The 21,988-nt window shown below is 56.9% G+C and overlaps 1 protein-coding gene across 2 annotated transcripts in view; it reads left to right on the plus strand.

Moving 5' to 3' along the window:
- NFIC (nuclear factor I C) overlaps positions 1 to 21,988 on the plus strand; it is a 142,454-nt gene that overhangs the window by 116,031 nt on the left and 4,435 nt on the right. The window contains exon 11 of one of the 2 annotated variants that reach the window (XM_044998991.1): positions 13,468 to 13,803. The exons of the other annotated variant lie outside the window; for it this stretch is intronic. Within the exon in view, the coding sequence (XP_044854926.1) occupies positions 13,468 to 13,596 (129 nt within the window). The 3' untranslated portion in view covers positions 13,597 to 13,803. Of the gene's footprint in view, positions 1 to 13,467; positions 13,804 to 21,988 lie in introns of those variants that run through there. 2 annotated transcript variants of the gene reach the window in all.

The raw sequence follows: 21,988 nt of genomic DNA on the forward strand, positions 1-21,988 counted from the left end.
GCGGCCTGTGCTCCTGCATAGGCCCAGCGAGATTTGTCACAGGCTGTGACGCCCGCGTCTGACGCTGGTACAGCAACGTGCTTGGGTGGTGCCCACGCAGCCACACGTCTCCCAGCCCAGCCGCGCGTCTCCCAGTGCCTGAGCATCCCCCACGCTGCCTCGCCGGCTTCGTCTCAGTGCATTCTGGGAGAATCCGGGCAGCTGTCCCGTCGTGCCTCAGCAGGGGGCGAAGTGCCCAGGGACACATGCGCAGAGTGGCCCCAGCGTGGCAATGCCTCCTGGGATTGCTAGTGCACCGGGAACAGGGAGCAAGGCGGAGCCGCCAAACCGGTTACATGGAGACACCCAGGAGCCAGCCTGGGCCTCTGGCAAAGCGACACCCGCTGGGCTGCAGTGGGGACTAGCCCTGCTCCAGCCACGTGTGTGCGGGCACAGCCCACGAAGGTGTGTGACGGGGCCCTGGTGTGCCAGGCGCTGGCCATGCCTAGCTCCACACAAGCTCGGGGGAGAGAAGCAGGGTCCCGCTCCTGCCAGTCACTGCGAATCCCCGGCACCAAGACACGGCCTTAGAGACGAATCCCGCCCAAGTGCTTGCAGGGCGGAGGAAGGCCAGGCGGGCGGGGGGGGGCTGACGGATTCGCACTTAGAGGCCAGCTCGCTGGGTGGCAATCGCAGCCTTTGACCACTAAGTCGCTGGTTCAAGCCCAGCCAGGGGATGGTCTGGAGTGGCTGCTGTGCAGGGGGTTGGGGAGCCTGGTTGCTCCCCTCACGCCGCCGCTGAGGGGGCTGAGAAGGGGGGTCCAGGGCTGTGTGGGTGGTGGAATCTGGGCTCCCAGAGAGGGGCCCTGCTGCCGCCCAAGCTGGGGAGAAGGCCCCACTGTGAAGCCAGGGGAAAGACTCTCGTTGGGTTTGAATTGGGCAGCGAAGGGCGGGAGGAGGTGGGTCACCCGGCCTGGCCCGGTTCTGAGTTCACTCCGGAGCCCATCCTGGACTCTGCTCTCCATGTCTTGGCTCTGCTCCCGCCTCCCTCGCTTTCCCAGCCTCCGCGGGCACTGCAGCTGCCTGGAGCCCAGCTCCCACCTTGGCACCCGACCAGCACCTCGGAGCCTCGTAAAAAAACAGGCCACTAAAAAAAACTTGGCAGCTGGCGCTGAGTGGCTGTTGAGCCTGCGCCCCCCTCCCCCCGGCCAGATTGGCACAGCCGCCGCTTGGCATCTGATTGGCTGGCTCTGTAGCGTGATGGCCGTCAGCCAATGGGATTCCTCCGGCGACGTTGGCACCTGGCAGAGATGCTAGGTGGAGCGCGGCTGGTGGTGCAGCGAGGAGCCGTTCCCCTCCCCCCAGAGCCCCCACGTGAGCTCGGTCCGGAAGGGGCAGCTCTTTGCTCTTAAAGAAACAGGGGCTTAAAATAACACACCCCCCCCCCATTGCCGTGCCCCCAGCCCTGACTCTGAGCCCAACCCTGCTGCTGGGAGCGGCTGGACCCTGGCCTTGCCACGGGCACACACACGGCCCCGCAGGCCTGTCACAGCTGGGAGCTGGAGTGTGGATTTTCAGCTGCTTTTAATTAGCAGCGCTTATTATTTAATCCATAATTCATTAGCCGGTGTTTGCAGGCGCAGGGTTCCCAGGTGCGGTGCTGTGTCACTAGGCGGCGCCCTTCCCGCTGGGTCCCTGGTCCTCAGCCATGCTGCCCAGGGGCCGCGTGGCTTTAGGCTGGGACTGCAGTTCGTTGTGCAGACTGGGGCGGCTCCTGGTGGCCCCGTCACAGAGCCCGTTGTGCTCGGTGCTGTACGCCCACAGAACAGAGAGGCCATCCCTGCCCCGGCGCTGGCAGTCAGATATGCGAGGGGATAGTGCTGACAGGGAGACGAGGAGACACGGCACAGCCGGCACTGGGGGATTATTACAGATCGGGGGACGGGGTTCCTAAGCGTCTTGAGGACGGGATCCTGGCCAGGGCCCTACCCCGGGACCTGCTCCTGGGATTTCCACAGGGCACAGGATTCCTTGTTGTGTCCCGTCCTGAGCGGCTTGCTCCACCCCAGAGGGGTCGCGTTTCAGCAGCCGATGGAATGAGCCCAGCATCTCCCTCCCCTCGGTGATGGGCATTGGTGGGTCTGTGTCTGAGGAGCCTGGGGGGAGCCCCGCCAGGGGAAAGGCCTGCATCGGAGCTGGTTAGGCGATCGCATGCTAAGCAGGAGTTCTAATGACGAACACATCAGCTGGGTGCCTCTCGGGAAGCCCAGCTGTGACCCAGCAGAACAGTCACCTCTGACACGAGTTAGGTAGCCTCAGCTTTCCCAGTGGCACTGGCTTGGCAGCCTCTGCTGCTCTGTGTTCAGCCACAGCCTGGGTGCACGGGGAGAGCTCCCCTGCAGTGCCCAGAGCACTGCGAGGGGGCAGAGGGCACGGCCAGGCCTCACTCGGTCCCTGTGCAATGCCAGCCAGGCTGCCAATTAGCGCCGATTGTTCTGGCGCCATTTGTGTGGCGGACAGTTGGCAACGAGGAGGCGGCGAGCCCTGTGCTGCCGGGAATTCGCTCCCCCTCCGCTTTTCCCTTCTCCGTTTGTCCACACGTTGGCAGACCGAAGGCAAGGACTGTAAACACTGGGCTGTTTGTCTAGTGTCTCGGGGGAGGTGGGAGGCTGGGAGGAACTCAGGTGAACATTGAGCTCATTCATTGTGGTTTGAATCGCCAGGGAAGAAAGGTATGTGCAGAGAGCCCAGGTGCACTGCGCTGCCGGCTGCCTGCGCTCCGCACAGCACCGGCTAATGGAAACTGCAGCGTGGGGCTCTCCGCCACGGGGCCTGGGCACTGCCAGAGAACGCCAAGCAGCTGCTGACCCAGCAAAGCGGCGGCTACACTAGGGCTGCCAATTAATCACCATCAACTCAAACGATTAACAACATTAATCGCAATTCATCGCCCTGTTAAACAATAATCGAATACCCATTGAAATGGATTATAAATATTTTTGGATGTGTTTCTACATTTTCAAATAGACTGATTTCAATTACAGCCCAGAATCCAGAGTGTACAGTGCTCCCTTTATATTCTTACCTTTGCACTGTGAGAAAGGTAAAGAAAAGTAATTGTATTTTTCAGTTCATCTCATACAGATTACTGTAGTGCCATCTCTTTATCCTGAAAGTGAAACTTACAAATGTAGATTGGTTTTTGTTGCTGTGACGAAGTGGGACTGTTCTTAATGTTTCCTCTGAATACTGGTGGGGGCTCAGTTCCGGGCCGACTCTCTGTCTCCTGGCAACTAATGGCCGGGGATGCTAAAGGTGTGGGAGAACAAAGAGATCAGGTGACCTCCTGGCCCGGGAAAGGTACAAAGCCCAGAGGAGGAGGGGTGTGACGATGCGGTTCTGGCGGGACCCAACTGAGGTGCCAATTCAGGACCAATTGCTCAAACAGGGCAGTCACAGCCCTAGGCTGGGGTTTTTCTACCTCTAAGGCAAACCAAACCAGCCAGACAAAAAGGACTTTGGTCTCACCCCACTGGCTAACCACAAGTCACACGAGCAATTTCCTTAGACACTCCAGTCTCCCAGTATCTCCACCAGTCCCACTCGTCCTGGGGATGAATGGTTATGAAAACCAACACCCCAATAAAAGAAAAAGGTTCTCTCGATCCCAAAGGACCAAGCCCCAGACCCAGGTCAATATACACATCAGATCTTACCCACAAATCACACTGTTGCCAATCCTTTAGAATCTAAAATCTAAAGGTTTATTCATAAAGGGAAAAAGGTAGAGATGAGAGCTAGAATTGGTTAAATGGAATCAATTACATACAGTGATGGCAAAGTTCTTAGTTCAGGCTTGTAGCAGTGATGGAATAAACTGCAGGTTCAAATCAAGTCTCTGGAGTACATCCCCCGCTGGGATGGGTCATCAGTCCCTTGTGTAGAGCTTCAGCTTGTAGCAAAGTCCCTCCAGAGGTAAGAAGCAGGATTGAAGACAAGATGGAGATGAGGCATTAGCCTTATATAGGCTTTTCCAGGTGTAAGAACCTCTTTGTCCTTACTGTGGAAAATTACAGCAAAATGGAGTCTGGAGTCACATGGACAAGTCCCTGCATACTTTGCTGAGTCACAAGGCGTGTCTGCCTTCTCTCCATGGGTCAATTGTGTAGCTGATGGTCCTTAATGGGCCATCAAGCAGGCTAGGCAGAGCTAACACCAACTTGTCTGGGGTGTCACCCAGAAGCAGAGCACAATACAAAATACAGACAGTACAGAGCCAATACTTATAACTTCAACTACAAAATGATACACAGACATACAGACAGCATGATCATAACCAGCAACCCAGAACCTGGTCTTAGACACCTTAGATGACCCCCTTTACCTAAGATTTGGTGCCACTACAGGACCTTGGTTGCAAACCATGTTCTATATGGTCCCAGTTTATGTCAATAATGTCACAAGGGGCTGGAGGGGGTTTCAGTCTGGAGCTGGCTGGGGACGGAAAGTGAGGGCAGACATGGGGGTTTGGCTCACTGCCCCCCAGAATGGACCTGGCCGAGGGGTCCGGTTCGCTGTACCTAGAAGCTCTGTTTTAGACCGTGTTCCTGTCACCTAATAAATCTCTGTGTTACTGGCTGGCTGAGAGTCACGTCTGACTGCAAAGTGGGGGTGCAGGATCCTCTGGCTTCCCCAGGACCCCGCCTGGGTGGACTCGCTGTGGGAAGCGCACGGAGGGGCACAGGATGCTGAATGCTCCAAGGTCAGACCCAGGAGGTGAAGCCGTGTGAGCTTCTTGCCCTGAACAAGTCTGCTCCAAGGGAGAGGAGGCTCCCCAAAGTCCTGACTGGCTTTGTGGGGAGCAGTCCCAAAGCATCGCCTGGGGACTCTGTGACAGTTGCATAACTCAAAAACAAAACAGTGTAAAACTTCAGAGCCTCCAAGTCCACTCAGTCCTACTTCTTGTTCAGCCAATTGCTCAGACAAACAATTTTTTGTTTACATTTACAGGGTCCTACCTCTAATTCCCCCTCTCCCCCCGTAATACACTTTCACAATGAAGAGATTGCGCTACAGGCCTTGCGTGAGGTGAATTGAAAAATGCCATTTTTTAAATCTTTTTTACAGGGCAAATATTTGTCATCAAAACTAATAATAGAAAGTGAGCACTGGGCACTTGGTATTCGGTGCAGTTAGTGAAATCAATGTATTTGAAAATGTGGAAAACATCCAAAAATATTTAACTACGTTGGTATTCTGTTAGTGTTTAACAGTGCGATTAAACCTGCCATGAATCGGGATTAATTTTTTTAATCATTTGACAGCCGCAGGCTAAACCCAAAGCCCCGAATACCACGTGATCCTTAGCAAAAGTCGCACCCCATCCCCATGGTCGCTCTCTGCCGATCATGCTGTTACATTACCCTGCAACGTGTGTGTGCGCCCTCTGCTGACTGGCTTCAGAAGTGCTCCACTGGGCGTCATAGCCTCTGTAGGGCTGGTGGCGGCGTTGGCTCAAGCGGCAGGGCCTGTGCTCTCAGCGCCGGCAGACCCGAGTTCCGTTTCCCACGAGGTCCTGCGTGGCCGTGCCGTGTAGCAGAGGGACGGCTGGGAAGCCGCCAGTACCTACAAGCATGGTTGCAGGACATGGTGCATGGGATCCGCTGCCCGGCTGGCTCCACAGCATCGTGCTGGGCTAGCGAGTGGTGGGAGGCCAGGAACAATCCCTTCAGCAATGGTGGGGTGCTGTGCTCTTCCCTCCAGATCATGCCCGATGCCTCGGGGCGGCACTAGGGGTGCTGTGGTGTGGGCAGCCAGGTGGGTAACTCAGTAGGGCCCCTTTGCCCTCTGGGTGACTGGGTAGGAGGCGCTGTCCCCTCAGAGCCCCCGTGCGGTGCCAGGGGAGCACTGTGGGGCACTCTGCCCTCCAAGTCAGCGCCGCCCCCATGGCCAGCTGTGGAGCTGCAGGAGGCTGTGCTGGTGATCCTTGGGGCGTCGCTCTCCCCCCTGAGCCCCGCCTGCCCCTCACTCCAGAGTGCAGCAGTGATGCATGATCGACGCTGCCAATGTCACCCAAACGCCTGCGTTGTCCTTGGCTCCGGCCGCAGCTCCCCGGCTTTCCCCTTCGTCCGTCCGCTCCCCAGCTGGGCCCAGCCAGATGCAGTTAAACCTCAGAGGGAAGCAGATCTTCCGAGCCCACCCTGCTCTCACCCAGCCGCCAGGGGAACAAACATGCCTTGTCTCCCTCTCTTTGTGCCCGCTCCCCAGCCCCTCTCTCTGCCTCAGTTTCTCAGACATTTCCCCGGGACCGGGGACGGCTGCAGAAACCCAGCGCGTCAGTTCAGTTCCCAGCAAGCAGGTGTCACCGAACGGCCCCCAGTGGCAGTGGCAGGGGGTCCGGGCCTGGACCGGCCATTGGGATTGGACTCAGCACCGGGACCCCTGCCAGCGGAGACACATCGTGTGTGCAGGGGGGGGGGCCTTGTGCTGCCACCTGCTGGGAAAATGCAGAACTGCAGGGCGATCACCTCAGTGCCCGTGTCGGTCGGAGCTCAGTGCCCAGACGTCTCCCTGTCTCCTGCGTTTCCTAACTCTGGCCTGGACATTGTCTGTTTGTGAAGCCTGGCGCGACCTGTTTATTCCCCCCAGGGATTCCTGTGGCACCCCAAGAGACTGAACCCCAGCGCCAGGGGAGGAAGGGAATTTTAGATCCTGTCTATACTAGGAAAGTTGCACCAATTTAAATCGATCCCGTTACATTGGCACAAACCCTTAATCTAGACACATTAGGTTCCTGGAGGACAAGTCTATCAATGGCTATTAGCCAGGCTGGGCAGGGATGTGTCCCCAGCCTCTGTTTGCCAGGAGCTGGGAATGGGCGACAGGGGATGGATCACTCGGTGATTGCCTGTTCTGTTCATTCCCGCTGGGGCACCTGGCGCTGGCCACTGTCGGCAGACAGGATCCTGGGCTGGATGGACCTTTGGTCTGACCCAATATGGCCGTTCTTATGTTATTATTTAGAACAGTTTAACACTGGCCTAAACCAGTTCAGTTTGCACTGGCAAATTACAGGCTTAAGCTAAACCAGTGTAAGTAAGGGTTAAACCAGTATGAGTGTGTCTACACATAGGGGTTCATACTGCTTCCCAGAGAGGAGGTTTGAGTGGATTCTGTGAAATCAGGGCCACTTTTCTAGCCTGGACAAGACTTGAGCCAGACGGTTGTCAAACATCATTGCTTGTGGTTATTTCACTCCAAGGCCTAATGATCTCTTGGGAGACAGGAAATCTTTGAGATAGTCACCATCTCTCCCCCTTCAGTTAAGGGGCATGAGACCACCTGATCCACACCTGAGACCACCCCCACAGGAAAACCAGGGAAGATGAGATCTCAGTGCCCCATCTCCCCTGCCCTTGTCCCATCTCCTACCTCCCCACACCGGCTCCTCACCCCACTGCATTCCCACCAAGCTGTGCCCTCCTCCTCCTCCACACTGCCAGGGGGGCACTGAGCACACAGCTCCCTGCAATTGCAGGGCAAGTCCTATTTGTCCCTTGCAGCCCCAGGGTGGAGCGTGCTCAGTGGCTCCTTGGGGGTGGCACCTGCACAGCCCCCTCAGCAGGGAGGAGCTGCGAGGGGCTGGAGCACGCTCAGTGCAGGTGGAATCTTCGGCGCATTTAGCTGCCAAACTATGACAACTTTGACACGTCTCTACTGAGCATGTGCAAGCTGAGATTTCTGAATTTGGGCAGATTTTCATGGGGATGGCAGAAGGCAGCTCCCTGCAGACACACGCACACGCACACACACACACACACACACACACACGCACACACACACACGCACACACACCGCCAAATTTCAAGTCCCTGCTCCACAGCACCGGGGCACCAGAGCTGCTCAGCTAAACAGCTGGAAGAATTGTTTCACATGGGCACAGCGATGGGTTTTCCCCAGCCTCACTTGGAGGAATGGGTGAACCGTTTTGACTGGAATTTTCCTTAAAAATCCAGCCTTGAGCAGAGACCTGATGTGGGAAATTTCATCCCGGACAGTTAAAGTTCGTCACAATTGCAATGGACTGAAAACAGGGTCTGATAATGGGAAGTGTTGGACAGTCAATGGGGCTGCCTGCCTGCCCTGCCAGGAGTGGATCCTTTGCAGACCCTTCTTCACCCCAGAAGAGGCATCACCCCTTTGCAGTATTCCAGGAGGCTGATCTGCCCACAGATCCACCCTGAGCCCACCCTGCTCTCAGCCTGGGCCTGTCGTCCCGGCCCCAGCAGCAGGCCTGTCTGCTGGGGTCCGTCCCCCCGCAGAGGCACTCGCTGCATGTTCTAGCGAGGCTGCCAGGATCCCCCACCCCATCCAGCAGGACGTGGTTTCCTCGGTAATTTTCCATTCCCTGGCACTGTGCAGCCAGCAGACACGGTGCTGGCACAGCATGGAGCATTCATATAAATGAGTCAGTCCAGGCTCGGAGCTGGGCTGCTGGAGCCCCAGGGAGCCAGCTGCAAATAATTCCTGGTGCTCTCCAGCAGGATGGAGGCTCAGGGAGGTCCCTCTCCCCCGGCAGGCAGACGGGATTTCAAAGAGGGGCTTGGCCCAGCCCCCTCTGGCCCCTGGAGCAGCAGGGATGGGGTGAGACGATGCCGCAGGCTGAACCAGGGACGCTGTGCATGGCCCGGCTTGTCTGGAACCCCCAGCAAGATGCTGGGGCCATTTTCCTGGGGTCACCTCTCCGCCTGGGAACGAGAGAGGTTTGGTTCCCAGGTCAGATCTGAGGGGCTCCGCTGGGTTCTCGTCACAAACGGTTTCCCGTCTCGGCTGCTCGGTTTCTCCAAACGACTCAAGCGAGAGAGGCTGGGCCATAGTTAGGGGAGCACCCCCAAGCCACCACGCCGGTGTGCTAGGCTCTGTATACATGGGACGAGACCCCCCCTCCAGTCTAACGGGACAAGCAGACAAAGGGGACGAGGGGAAGGACTTGCCTGAGCAGTGGCGGTCAGGAATCGCACCCAGGTTTCCTGAGTCCCAGGCCAGTGCTCTACCCACTAGACCGCACTGCCTACCTCGGCCTGTGGGGCCTGCCTCTCACTGGCGCTGCCTGTCTCCGACTGGAAGAAGCAAAGCGAGGGGCCTTCTGGAACGTCTGAGCAGAGCCCGGGGGAGCCGGGCCCCCTGTGACGCTCTTGGGCAGGGCTGAGCCAGGCACAGAGGGCGATGGGGAAACTGAGCCTTGTCGCCACGGGCAGCACAAAGGGGCACCGTGTGCCCCGTTCACTCCTGGCAGTGAGGAGACCGTCTCCCAGCTCCCGTCCCCCCAAAGCAGGGGCAGGGGAGCAGGGAGCACTGGACCTGGATCATCCCCTGAGCACGGACGGCGCCTGCAGCCCCAGCTCTGCTCTGCAGGGAGAGGCTGGGAATCTGCCAACTGCCCAAGCCAACCGGCCGCGTTTCCATGCCAGGCGGTTACCGCGCCCCGGGCCCACTCGCAGGAGCCGGGACTGCCCCTGCCACACTCCAAAGGGAGAGACCCCTCCGGCCATCTGCCTGTGCGGGCTACGGCTCACGTCACCCTCTGGGGCGAAGCACAGCAGCGGGGAAATCTTGCCCGGCAAGCTCGCCCCACGGCAGAGGGCGAGTCTAGGGTCCATGGGCGGCTGCCCGGGGCCGTGCGGGGGAGGCTGGCTGTAACCGCCCCACAAGGGCATTTGGCCCAGCGCTCTATTGGCCCCTCCACCCGCCCAGCGCCGCACTGGGCTCAGCAGTGGGCGGGAGGGGGAGCACCCCCTACAGAGCCCCCCGCTCCCTGCAGCACTGTGGATTTGCTGCGAAGGTCTCTCATCCAAGCCCTGCCCGGGCTGGCCTCCCGGGCGGTCCGTGCTGGAATGTCGGCCCCAGCGCTGCCCCGCCCCGCCCCGCTTCGAGGGAGCTCAGCTTCGGAGCCTAGTCCAGATACTTGGTCGGCCACGGGGGTCTAAGAGCCGGTGGGATGGCCCGGCCCAGCTGCAGGCCCCAGGAAACGGCACATGTTCATCCATGGAGATACCAGAGGAGCCCGGGGAGCCACACGCTGCTGCCCCGTCCTGGCGGTCTGAGGCCCCTCCAGAGGAGATGGGATCTTGATTCAAAGCCGCTGTGGAAGTCGAAATGCCGGCGACACAACCAAGGCGAAGTGAATATAGGCCAAGGCTCAGACAGCTGCAGGTCAGGCACCCTGGAGCTTGGGGGCAGGAGCTCTGTCCGCACAGGATACACCGTCTGGTTCCTGCTTCCGCTGCCTGGAGCAAGCTGACGGGTTTTGCATGGACCATATGGCGAACTGGCCTGCCCCGGGCGTGCCCTGCCAAAGCGGAACTTGGGAGGGCTCCCATTGGGCCTGCTTAGAGCAGAAACCCAAACCTCAGGCAGCCAGAGCCCTGGCTTACGGGGGCCAGGGACGAACGTGGGCAAATCACGTGAGGAGCAATCAGCGCCGGTTCTGCACTGCCTGGGCACATGCTACACTGGGTGCTGCCCCCAGCCAGCATCACTCTGTGTCATCCACAGCACAGGTACAGCAGCAGGGCAAGCTGCCCCCGAACCCCTGAGGCTGCTCTAACTTACCCAGGGCCAGGCCAGACCCAGACATAGCTCTTCCTGAGACCCTCAGGCTGCAGTGTCTGAGCACTTCCCACCAATGAATTAACCCACCAACCCTCTGGGCGGCAGGGCAAGGCTGTTATCCCCACTGTACAGGTGGGGAAACCGAGGCACAGAGAGGCCAGGCGACATGCCCAAGGTCACACAGGAAGTTTGTGGCAGAGCAGGGAATTGAACCCAGGTTCCTGAGTCCTAGACTGTCACTCTAACCACTGGTGCATCTGTCTTCTCTCCCCCACAGTGTGGGGCTGGGGGGGATCTGGTTCTCCAGTGCCCTACACCTTGTGTCCTCATTTGCTCCAGTGCAAAGTGGGCGTAAGTTGCCCCCAAGTGGGGACGATGGCAACACTTGGCACTGGCTTTGCCCAGGTGACCCGAGGTGCAGGGCACCGGAGAACCAGGCCGGGGTAGCCCAAAGCGGCTTCAAGCCACCATCGCCCCATTGCCCTCACCTCTCTCCAGCCCTGCCCCACTGCAGGCACAGTGGCACTGACCCAGCTCTTCCCGATGTCTGTGAGCCTCGAGCCACGTGGGTGCGGGTCGAGGCAGAGCCCAGGTCGTGGGAACCACCATCCCCACAGCTAATGACGCGCTGGATTCTCAGACCAGCCTGAAGCTAATCCTCGCTCCAGCCCGGGGTCGGGTCACCCGCTGATGGTGCTTCACCAGCACGATCGGCCTGCTGGTGTCACACGCACCCACCTGTGGGCTTGCAGGGGCAGCCGCCTGGTCCAGATCAGCTCAGCTTTCTCCTCAGGGTTCCCTCGCTGGCTCCTCCTTCATAAAGACAAAATACCCCCCCCACCCCCGCCCAGGGAGCTGCTAGTAACTTTTATCCATCCCCAGGGGACATTCATTGCATATCCAGTCTGCTGCTGCTCTTGTTAGCTCTTGATGCATCACTTTTGTATCACACTCTTCCCAGGGCCAGGATTTCCAGCCCGTATCTGAGTGCTAGAGGAGGAATCAGATGGGGCATTTGACTGAACCCAGTGTTCAATAGGGGAAGTCTTGACCAAATGGAACTGAACTGATCGGGGGCAGGGGTTGGGACCCTGCTGTGATAGTAAATACACAAGCACCAAATTGCTTCTGTGAATCAAAGTCTCCTAGTTTTAGGGATTTCCATAAACCTGACAACTGTGGCTGCAGCCAGAAGTGACCCCTTTCTAATGGGCCTTTCTGTTTTCCCCCGTGGGACTGGACGTTGCATTTGTAACGGATTCTTTTTGCCGCTAGCCACCTCTTTTACTCTAACACGGCTGCTACTCTGAAACCTCTTTTACTCTGTTGGTCAGCCATGGCGGCCTTTTGCGGGGCCTCTTAGTGGGTTTTTTTTTTTAAATCTGGGGCCTACATTTCGTTTGAGCCTCTGTTATGGCGTTTGAAATCATTTCCATGCAGCTTGCAGGCGTTTCACTCCTGCGACTGTTCCTTTTCACGTCCGTTTAACCAGCCTCCTCATGTTTGTGGAGCTCCCCGTTCTGCAGGGAAATGCTCCTGGGGTGGGTTACTTTGGTATTTCTTCCCCCCACCCCAAGGATGTTACCTTGTGGGCGCTACCACTGAGCGGCTCAGCTCTGTTCACCTCTTGGAGCAGATCCTGTTTGCACCTGGGACTGAATCACCTGGGCCTCTCCCCGGGTGGGTTCCGGGACTAGCTGCTCCAAGCAGCCATTAACGGTGTCTAGAAATGTGTCTCTGCACCTCGTCCTGTGGCGACATGTCCCCACTCAGTATGGGGAGAGATGAAATTCCCCATTGTTACTGTAGCCTCTCTAATCTCCCTGAGCCTGTCACAGTCACAGTCACCATCCTGGTCAGGGGGTCGGTAATTCATTCCTACTGCTCTGTGCTTATTCACGCATGGAACTTCTATCCACAGAGATTCTCTGGTACCGTCTGAGTCTGATTTTCACTATATTTGACTCTGTGCTTCCCTTCACATACAGCGCCGCTCGCCCACCAGTGCAGCTACTCTGCCAGTCCGGTATATATTGTACCCCAGTATTACAATGTCCCGGTTATCATCCTTCCACCAGGTTTCTGTGATGCCGCCTGTATCAATAGCCTCATTTAATACCAGGTGCTCAACTTCACCCATCTTAATATTTAGACTTCTAGTATCTGTGGACAAGCACGTAGAACATTTGCTGCTAGTTAGTTGTCTGCCTTCGTGTGATGTCATTGAATGGGACTCTTTCATTTGACTGTTTCTCTGCCGTTCCTACCTGCACGTTATCCCCTCTATCCCCTCCTCTCTACTAGGATGTAGAGAATCCCCTTCAGTAAATCCTCCCCTAAGGGATGTCTCAGAACCGTGTGCTCCTGCACATCTCTCAGCTCCCCCCTCCTCCATGAACGGCTGAATTTGCCACGCCAGCAATCTGGTTCTGTTTTGGCTTCCGTGCAGCCCATCCTTCCTGTACAGGCTCCTCCTTCCCCACATGGTTCCCCGGGTCCTAACAAACCTAAACCCACCTCCCAGCACCATGGTCTCATCCACGCGCTGGGGCCCTGCAGTTCAGTCCGTCTCACTGGCCCCGTGCGTGGAACTGGAAACATTTCAGAGAATGCTCCCAGGGCGGGTCTGGACTCAAATCTCTGACCTAGCAGCCTAAGTGTGTCCTCCAGGACCTCCCTCCTGCCCTTCCCTACGTCACTGGTACCTACATGTACCACGACCACCAGCTCCTCCCCAGCACTGCACTGAAGTCTGTCTAGAGATCCACAACGTTCGCACCCAGCAGGCAATTCCCCGTGTGGTTCTCCCGGTCATCACAACCCAACTCTCTAATAACCAACCCCCCATTACTGTCTCCTGTCTCTTCCTAACAACAGGGTCCCCTCCCCTGGAGGGGTTTCCTCAGTGCGAGAGGATACCAGGACATCTTCTGGAAGGAGGGTCCCAACTACAGGACTCAGTTTCCCTCTGTTCTCCTTCCCCGAGACTTTCACCCTCCCCAGTAGCACAGAAGCTGCCAGACTGGGGCTGGGCCTGCTCTGCTGTGTCCCGGAAAGCCTGGTCTGTGTCCCTGGCTGTCTCCCTGAGCTCCTCCAGTTCAGTCACTCCGGTCTCCAGAGCCCATACTCGGTGTCCGAGGGCCCGGAGCTGCATGCACCAAATATTCATGTACGGATGGGCTGCATTCAGGGCAATAAACTGGATACCCCTGACCCAGCTGCTGCCGTCTGCCTGCATTATTTTGACTCTTCCCCAGGGGTGGGGGGGGGGTGTTTGTTTGTTCTTTGTGTGTGTTGCATTATTGGCCTAAGTTTAGAGAATGTTTATTAGAGTGTGTTTGCATCTCATGCTCCCTCACAAAATAGATAGATAGATAGATAGATAGATAGATAGATAGATAGATAGATAGATAGATAGATAGATAGATAGATGGGGTGTATGGGGATAGATAGATAGATAGATAGATAGATAGATAGATAGATAGATAGATAGATGGGGTGTATGGGGATAGATAGATAGATAGATAGATAGATAGATAGATAGATAGATAGATAGATAGATGGGGTGGACGGGGATAGATAGATAGATAGATAGATAGATAGATAGATAGATAGATAGATAGATAGATAGATAGATCTTTCATCCAAGGATTTCAATGTACTATTATAACATGAATGACTCCAACTTGCCGAGAGACAGCTGAGTTTTATTAGCAGGGGGGCAGTGACGTTCATTGCTTGTGTTCGCACTGATTTGTATCATAGCAGCACCAGTGCAGCTCGGGACCCCGTTGCGCCAGGCACTGCAGTGGGAGGCCATCCCTGACCCGAAGAGCTGGCAAGGCTAAAAGCCGCGGGTTGGGAAGGGAAATTGAGGCACGGAGCAGGGACGTGATGTGGCTCAGTGAGGAACAGAACCCAGGGGCCCGGTCCTGCGGGAGTCAGCGGCACAGTATATGGAAAAGCCGCAGCTTTGGGCCCTAGGAATGCTGGTCCCCACCCCTGCTCTAACCACTAGGCAGTCAAGGTGTTGTTCAGCTGGAGGGTTAAAGGCGAGCGAGCGGCTGGCCAGGGAGAGGTGGAAGGAAGAGGCCAGGGAATCCAGGCGGGGAGAGCCAGAGCCCGCTGCCTGCAGCAGGAGGGTCACGCCCAGAGCCGTCTGGTTGCCAACGGAAACCAGACATGAGGTAATCGCAGGATGAACTTGAACTTGGGGGACTTAGGGAGCAACACAGAGGAGGCCAGTCGAGGGCAGCAGCGATTCTCTCAAGGCGGCAGGGCAGGAGCCCTCTCAGCCCCAGCCCCTCCAGCCTGGCCGCGAGCCTGGCTGAGCACTCCCCGACCCCAGGCCTCGGCTCCAGTCGGCGGGACGCCCGGCACAGTGGGATTGAGGAGGGCTCAGGGAGTCCCGGCTCTGGGGACCCTGTGCGGGGGGAGGAGTTTGTGGCTGGTGCTGGGGCACGGCTCTAGATTCTGGAGCCGGTTCTGCCCCACAATGCACAACCTTGGCAGCGTCTAGGGGCCGCACACGTGGGGCCAGATCGAGACTGCCAGGGCGGCATGAGGGAGGCACCAGCAGCCCCCGCTGCCCCCCACCCCCCGCCCCAGCCCCTTGGGGAAAAATGAGCCTGCCCGATAGCAGCCGAGCGCAGGGAGATTGGAGTAGCGGCTCCCCCAGGAGGAGTTCCAGGCGTTAGCTAGTGGGTGCTGCCAGGCAGGCCTAGGCCTGATGCTATTCAGGAGCTTGCCCATGAAATCCTGCCGGTGACCTTAGTGGGTAAGGCAGGATTGGCTCCGGGGGAACGTGCGCCGAGGACAGAGCAAGCTGGGCCCGTTCCCAGCTCTACAGCGGGGAGCAAGGAAGGCCGGGCTGGGGCCTGGCTCTGGGAAGCAGCGACCCTAAAGGAGTTAGGGGTCAGAGTGGGCCAGCGCCCCACTGTGAGGCTAGTGGGACCTGTGGCCGGCTAGAGGGGCGTGGCAGGGGGAGCAGGGAGGTGATTGTAGCTCTGCGCCTGGCGGTGGTGGGTCGATCCTGGACACCGCATCCAGGTCTGGGTCCGCAATAGAAAGAGGATGGTTAAAAAGGGGGGTGGGTGGAGAAAAGAGCCGCAGAAGAGATCGGAGGGCTGGAGGGAATGCCCGGCGGTGCGGGGCTGGCGGAGCTCGGTCTGGCCTGTTAGAAGGGGACTCGATTACAGCCTCTAAGCACCGTGGTGAGGAGAAACCCAGGGCCTAAAGGCTCTGTGACCGGGCAGAGCAAAGACCAACGGCTGGAGGTGAAAATCTCCCATTGCAACGGACCGTGAGAGAAACAACTCTGCTGTCACTCGCCCCGACGGGGACGGGACTCTCGGCAGGGGGGGAGCCAGGCACGCAGTGAAACAGGGACAATGCACTCGCCCGGTGCCGGGGTAACGGGCTCAGAGGTATTGGCTGATCCAGCTTTACAACCTCTGGATCAACGATGTGGGGCTGGGCCACGGCACGAGGGGGCCCTGGGCTGTGGTGTGGCCCCCCCAGGCAGTCCCTGCAAGGGGCTGCCCCTTTCCTGGACCCAGCATCGCTGCCCCCTACTGGAGGTGCTGGTGGGGCCTCCCCATGCTGGCAGCGGGGCAGGAACTGAGCCTCCATCCCTGGCTCGCCCCGTCAGGGTGGGGGCTGGCGCCCAGGAGGGGTTTGGCCCAGTGCACTGCACTCCCCTGCACCCCGACACACTGCAGACGCTGGCAGCCTGAGCCCTAACACTGAGGTCGTTGGTCCGCTCGGGGCCAGATCCTCAGCTGGTGTAAATCTGCAGAACCTCTGCTGAAATTCCCTTTACACCAGCTGACCGCGCCTGGCCCACTCGCAGGGCTCGCGTACCCAGCTCGCAAGGCTTCGGTTCCCCACAACAGACAGGCAGGAGAGCGGGGCAGGGGCTCTTGGCGGGGAGCACCGAATGGGAACTCAGGCAACCTGCCTTCCGGTCCCAGCTCTGCCATGGCCCTGCTGAGCGACACTGGGCCAGGCACTTCCAAGCTCTCTTTCCCCACCTGTTTGTTATCTGCATGTACAGCCCCTAGCGCACAGGGCCCTGCCTGGGGGCTCTAACTAAGAGCCATGGAGAGCGGGAGAAAGCCCGTCCCAGGAGCCAGTTGGGGGCTGGGGGCAAGCTGGGGACACTGAGGCAAAGGCAGGTGCACAGTGCGTAACCACCCACCGGGACATTGCCATGCGGCGCCGGGGCTGGGGAGCTGTCCATGCCTTTGCACTGGGGCACTGCTCCCCTCTCCCCGTCCCTCACTGTATTTAGCCATGGGGGGGGGTGTGAAGAACTGAACGTTTGCGAGGAAAGGCAGCAAGGAGCAGAAATCGTGACAGGACCTGTTGGGACGGGAGGAGGGACCCAGGCTGTGCATGCAGGGCCGCTGAGAGGGGCTCGGCTCCGCTGCCCTGTGGCACCCCTGGCTGGGGCTGGCAGGGGGGGTCAGCCCTGCCCTGCCCTGTAAACCACCCTCCCCTTGGCTAATTGGGGCGGGACTCAAACCACACCTGAGCCCTGGCTTCTCTGCAGCAGGCGGACGCCCCCCGCCTCTGGGGCTGGGTTTTGGAGGGCAGCTCGCACCGCGGGCACCCACCCAGTGCCAGCTAGCGAGGAGGGAAGCTCTGTGATTGTAGAGGAAGCTGGCAAATTACAGGCCCTGCTCTGAGGAGCAGAGGCAGCCTTTGTACTAATGGAGACTTTTACATCCCTTCAGTCCCTCTCCTCCCCCGCTGGCGCACCCCACGGCGGCCGCGGGGGCGGGAGCTGCAGACAGAAGAGTGGCAGGGGGCTGCTGGCTTCCCGGCCAGAGGTCGCACAGAGTATGTAGCCCATAGAGGGGACCCTGCCCTGAGGACTCACTGATGGGCCTTGGGCTCTGGTGGTGTGGAAAGTGGGCCTGGGAGGGCTGCTTGTCCCTGCAGGGGGCACCTTGGAGATCCCAGGCTTGTGCACCCAGGCATAGGCCTGGAGCACCCATGGGTGTTCAGCACCAGCAGGCCCCACCAATCAGCTCCTCTCCTGCCCACTGCTGATCAGCTGTTCAGCAGCAGGCAGGAGGCACTGGGGGAGAGGGGGAGGAGTGGGGCCTTGGGGGAAGGGGTCGAGTGGGGGCGGGGCTTGGGGCAGAGCAGGGGTCGAGCACCCCCGGGGAAATCAGAAAGTCGGCACCTCTGCACCCAGGGATGCTCTCTGGAGGGGGGGCTAGCAGGAGGGAGGAGGGCGTGACTCCAGATCAGCTGCGAGGGAAGAGCTTGTACTGAGAGCGCTGAACTGTGCTGGGTTTGCTCAGTGCCCGTGTGACTCAAACACTCAAAAAACCCTTGGGAGAAAAACTCTCTGTGTTAAAAAATGTAACGCTCCAGCCCCCTGTCGGCTGAGCCAGCCCCATCCTCCTGCTCCTCCCCAGGGAGTCTGTCTTAGGTACTTCTCTGGCTCCCATCACCATAGCCTCTGGGCGTCTCACAGTCTTTAGCCTCATAACGCCCCGTGAGGCCGGGATGTGCTCTTATCCCAACTGCACAGAGCGGGACTGAAGCCCTGGCCCCATTGGAGTCAAGGGCAAAACTCCCATTCAGCTCAATGGAGCCAGCTGTCGCCACCCAGCGCTCAAGTCTGTGGTATAGGACGGACCAGAACTCAGGTCTCTGGAGTCTGAGGCTCATGCTCTAACCACTGCTCCATGCTCCCTAAGCCCCCCACACCAAAAAACAGCCTGTTAAAAAAATCAGCCCTTTTCCCTCATAGATTCATAGACAAGATCAGAAGGGACCATTATGATCATCTAGTCTGACCTCCTGCACAACGCAGGCCCCAGAATCTCACCCACCCACTCCTGTAACAAACCCCTAACCTATGTCTGAGCTATTGAAGTCCTCAAATCGTGGTTTAAAGACCTCAAGCTGCAGAGAATCCTCCAGCAAGTGACCCATGCCCCACGCTGCAGAGGAAGGTGAAAAACCTCCAGGGCCTCTGCCAATCTGCCCAGGGGAAAATTCCTTCCCGACCCCAAATATGGCGATCAGTTAAACCCTGAGCATGTGGGCAAGACTCACCAGCCAGCACCCAGGAAAGAATTCTCTGTAGCAACTCAGATCCCACCCCATCTAACATCCCATCACAGACCACTGGGCATACTTACCTGCTAATAATCAAAGATCAATTAATTGCCAAAATTAGGCTATCGCATCATACCACCCCCTCCATAAACTTATCAAGCTTAGTCTTGAAGCCAGATGTGTCTTTTGCCCCCACTACTCCCCTTGGAAGGCTGTTCCAGAACTTCACTCCTCTGATGGTTAGAAACCTTCATCTAATTTCAAGCCTAAACTTTCTAGTGTCCAGTTTATATCCATTTGTTCTTGTGTCCACATTGGTACTAAGCTTAAATAATTCCTCTCCCTCCCTGATATTTATCCCTCTGATATATTTATAAAGAGCAATCATATCCCCCCTCAGCCTTCTTTTGGTTAGGCTAAACAAGCCAAGCTCTTTGAGTCTCCTTTCATAATACAGGTTTTCCATTCCTCGGATCATCCTAGCAGCCCTTCTCTGTACCTGTTCCAGTTTGAATTCATCCTTCTTAAACATGGGAGACCAGAACTGCACACGGTATTCCAGATGGGGTCTCACCCAGTGCCTTGTATAATGGTACTAACACCTCCTTATCTTTACTGGAAATACCTCGCCTGATGCATCCTAAAACTGCATTTTCATGTCACATTGGCGGCTCATAGTCATCCTGTGATCAACCAATACTCCGAGGTCCTTCTCCTCCTCCGTTACTTCCAGCTGATATGTCCCCAATTTATAAATAAAATTCTTGTTATTAATGCCTAAATTCATGACCTTGCACTTTTCACTATTAAATTTCATCCTATTACTATTACTCCAGTTTACAAGGTCATCCAGATCTTCCTGTATGATATCCCGGTCCTTCTCTGTGTTAGCAATACCTCCCAGCTTTGTGTCATCCGCAAACTTTATTAGCACATTCCCACTTTTTGTGCCAAGGTCAGTAATAAAAAGATTAAATACGATTGGTCCCAAAACCGATCCCTGAGGAACTCCACTAGTAACCTCCCTCCAGCCTGATAGTTCACCTTTCAGTACAACCCGTTGTAGTCTCCCCTTTAACCAGTTCCTTATCCACCTTTCAATTTTCATATTGATCCCCATCTTTTCCAATTTAACTAAGAATTCCCCATGTGGAACCGTATCAAATGTCTTACTGAAATCGAGGTAAATTAGATCCACTGCGTTTCCTTTGTCTAAAAAATCTGTTACCTTCTCAAAGAAGGAGATCAGGTTGGTTTGGCACGATCTACCTTTTGTAAAACCATGTTGTATTTTGTCCCAATTACCATTGACCTCAATATCCTTAACTACTTTCTCCTTCAAATTTTTTTTCCAAGACCTTGCATGCTACAGATGTCAAATTAACAGGCCTATAGTTACTTGGATCACGTTTTCTCCCTTTCTTAAAAATAGGAACTATGTTAGCAATTCTCCAGTCGTACGGTACAACCCCTGAGTTTACTGATTCATTAAAAATTCTTGCTAATGGGCTTGCAATTTCATGTGCCAGTTCCTTTAATATTCTTGGATGAAGATTATCTGGGCCCTCCGATTTCATCCTATTAAACTGTTCGAGTTTGGCTTCTACCTCGGATGTGGTAATATCTACCTTCATATCCTCATTCCCATTTGTCATCCTCCCATTATCCCTAAGCTCCTCATTAGCCTCATTAAAGACTGAGGCAAAGTATTTGTTTAGATATTGGGCCATGCCTAGATTATCCTTAACCTCCACTCCAACCTCAGTGTTTAGTGGTCCCACTTCTTCCTTCTTTGTTTTCTTCTTATTTATATGGCTATAGAACCTTTTACTATTGGTTTTAATTCCCTTTGCAAGGTCCAACTCTACATGGCTTTTGGCCTTTCTCACTTCATCCCTACATGTTCTGATCTCAATGAAGTAGCTTTCCTTGCTGATCCCTCCCATCTTCCACTCCTTGTAGGCTTTCTGCTTTTTCTTAATCACCTCTCTGAGATGTTTGCTCATCCAGCTTGGTCTACAGCTCCTGCCTATGATTTTTTCCCCCTTCTTGGGATGCAGCTTCTGATCGTTTCTCCATGAGAACCCCCTTCCCAAGAGGCCCCCATCCTCAGCGGCTGCAAAAGAGCGAGGCCTAAAGGGCACGTTGAGGTCACTTTTCTACCTGCTCTTCTTGGGCTGGAATAGGCTGGGCCTCGGCGGAGGGGTAAACCCAGGGAGACAGAAGAGCTGCTGGAGCCCAGCGGGGGTGAGGATGGAGCGGGATGTACGTCAGAACAGGATTATCAGCCGGAGCTGCCAGGACTCCAGGGCCCTGGGGCCTGTTCCTCTCAGGGCCACACTTCTCAGGCCGGTTCCCACATGGGATCCTCCTGCCCTGTTTTCAGAATTTCCCCAAATACCTCCCAGGTGGGTCGAGGTCTCTCAGGGTTCGCCTGGTCTTGACCTGAAACACACTTTCCCCCGATAAAAGCAGGTGCTGATTGATGGATGGGTTGGGGGTGACTCCTCTGAGACGGGGGGGTGTCTCCCATTCTGTGGCTTTCTGGTGGGTGGGAGGTGGTGTGGCTGGGGGATCGGCGTGCTAGGCTAGGGGTCAGGAACCCTGCCTCCGAGCCCCCGTTCCACCAGCGACTCACTTTGCGTCAGTTCGGCCCTTGTCTTCAGAGAAGCTCAGCAGCTGCAGTGTTGTCCTCTGGGGTTTGTGCCTCAGTTTCCCCACCTGTAGCTTGGAGCTGATGCTGACACCCCTCTCGGCAGCGTTGTGATGCGCTCGGTGCTTTTTCAGAAAGCTTCTGGCCTCGGCCCGTGGCTCCGTATGTCCTGCAGGGCAGGTTCTGTCGCCGTGAGGAGCTGGAGGGAGCAGAGGCAGCAGGGGGTGAGAACAGTAGGGAAGGGAGGAGAAAAGCAGGGCTGTCGGGAGCTGGCTGAACGCGAGGACCTGCGGGATGGTGCGATCTAGCTGAGTGGGGTCGTCTCCACGGGCCACGGCTGAGCTCAGCAGACACCATTGGCATCTGACTGGGGCCAGGCTGGGGCATTCGCTCCCTCCCTGCCTGGCAGAGCCCAGACCTCACACACCACACATGACCCCCCCCTCCCCCCTTTGGAAATGTGACTGCAGCAAGGAGGCTCTCACAGGGAGCGCAGCTGGGCCCAGGCGCTCAGGGCACTCAACAGCTCAAAGCAGCAGTATGTCCCTGTAAGGCACAGGGGGAAACCGAGGCACAGGGGGAAACCGAGGCACAGGGAGTAAGTGATTTGCCTGAGATGGGCCAGGAGTAGCTGCACGTCCCCTCCCCAGTGCCCGAGCTCAGAGA

The sequence above is a fragment of the Mauremys mutica genome, chromosome 24 (assembly GCF_020497125.1).
Source record: "Mauremys mutica isolate MM-2020 ecotype Southern chromosome 24, ASM2049712v1, whole genome shotgun sequence".
NCBI classification, from domain to species: Eukaryota; Metazoa; Chordata; order Testudines; family Geoemydidae; genus Mauremys; species Mauremys mutica.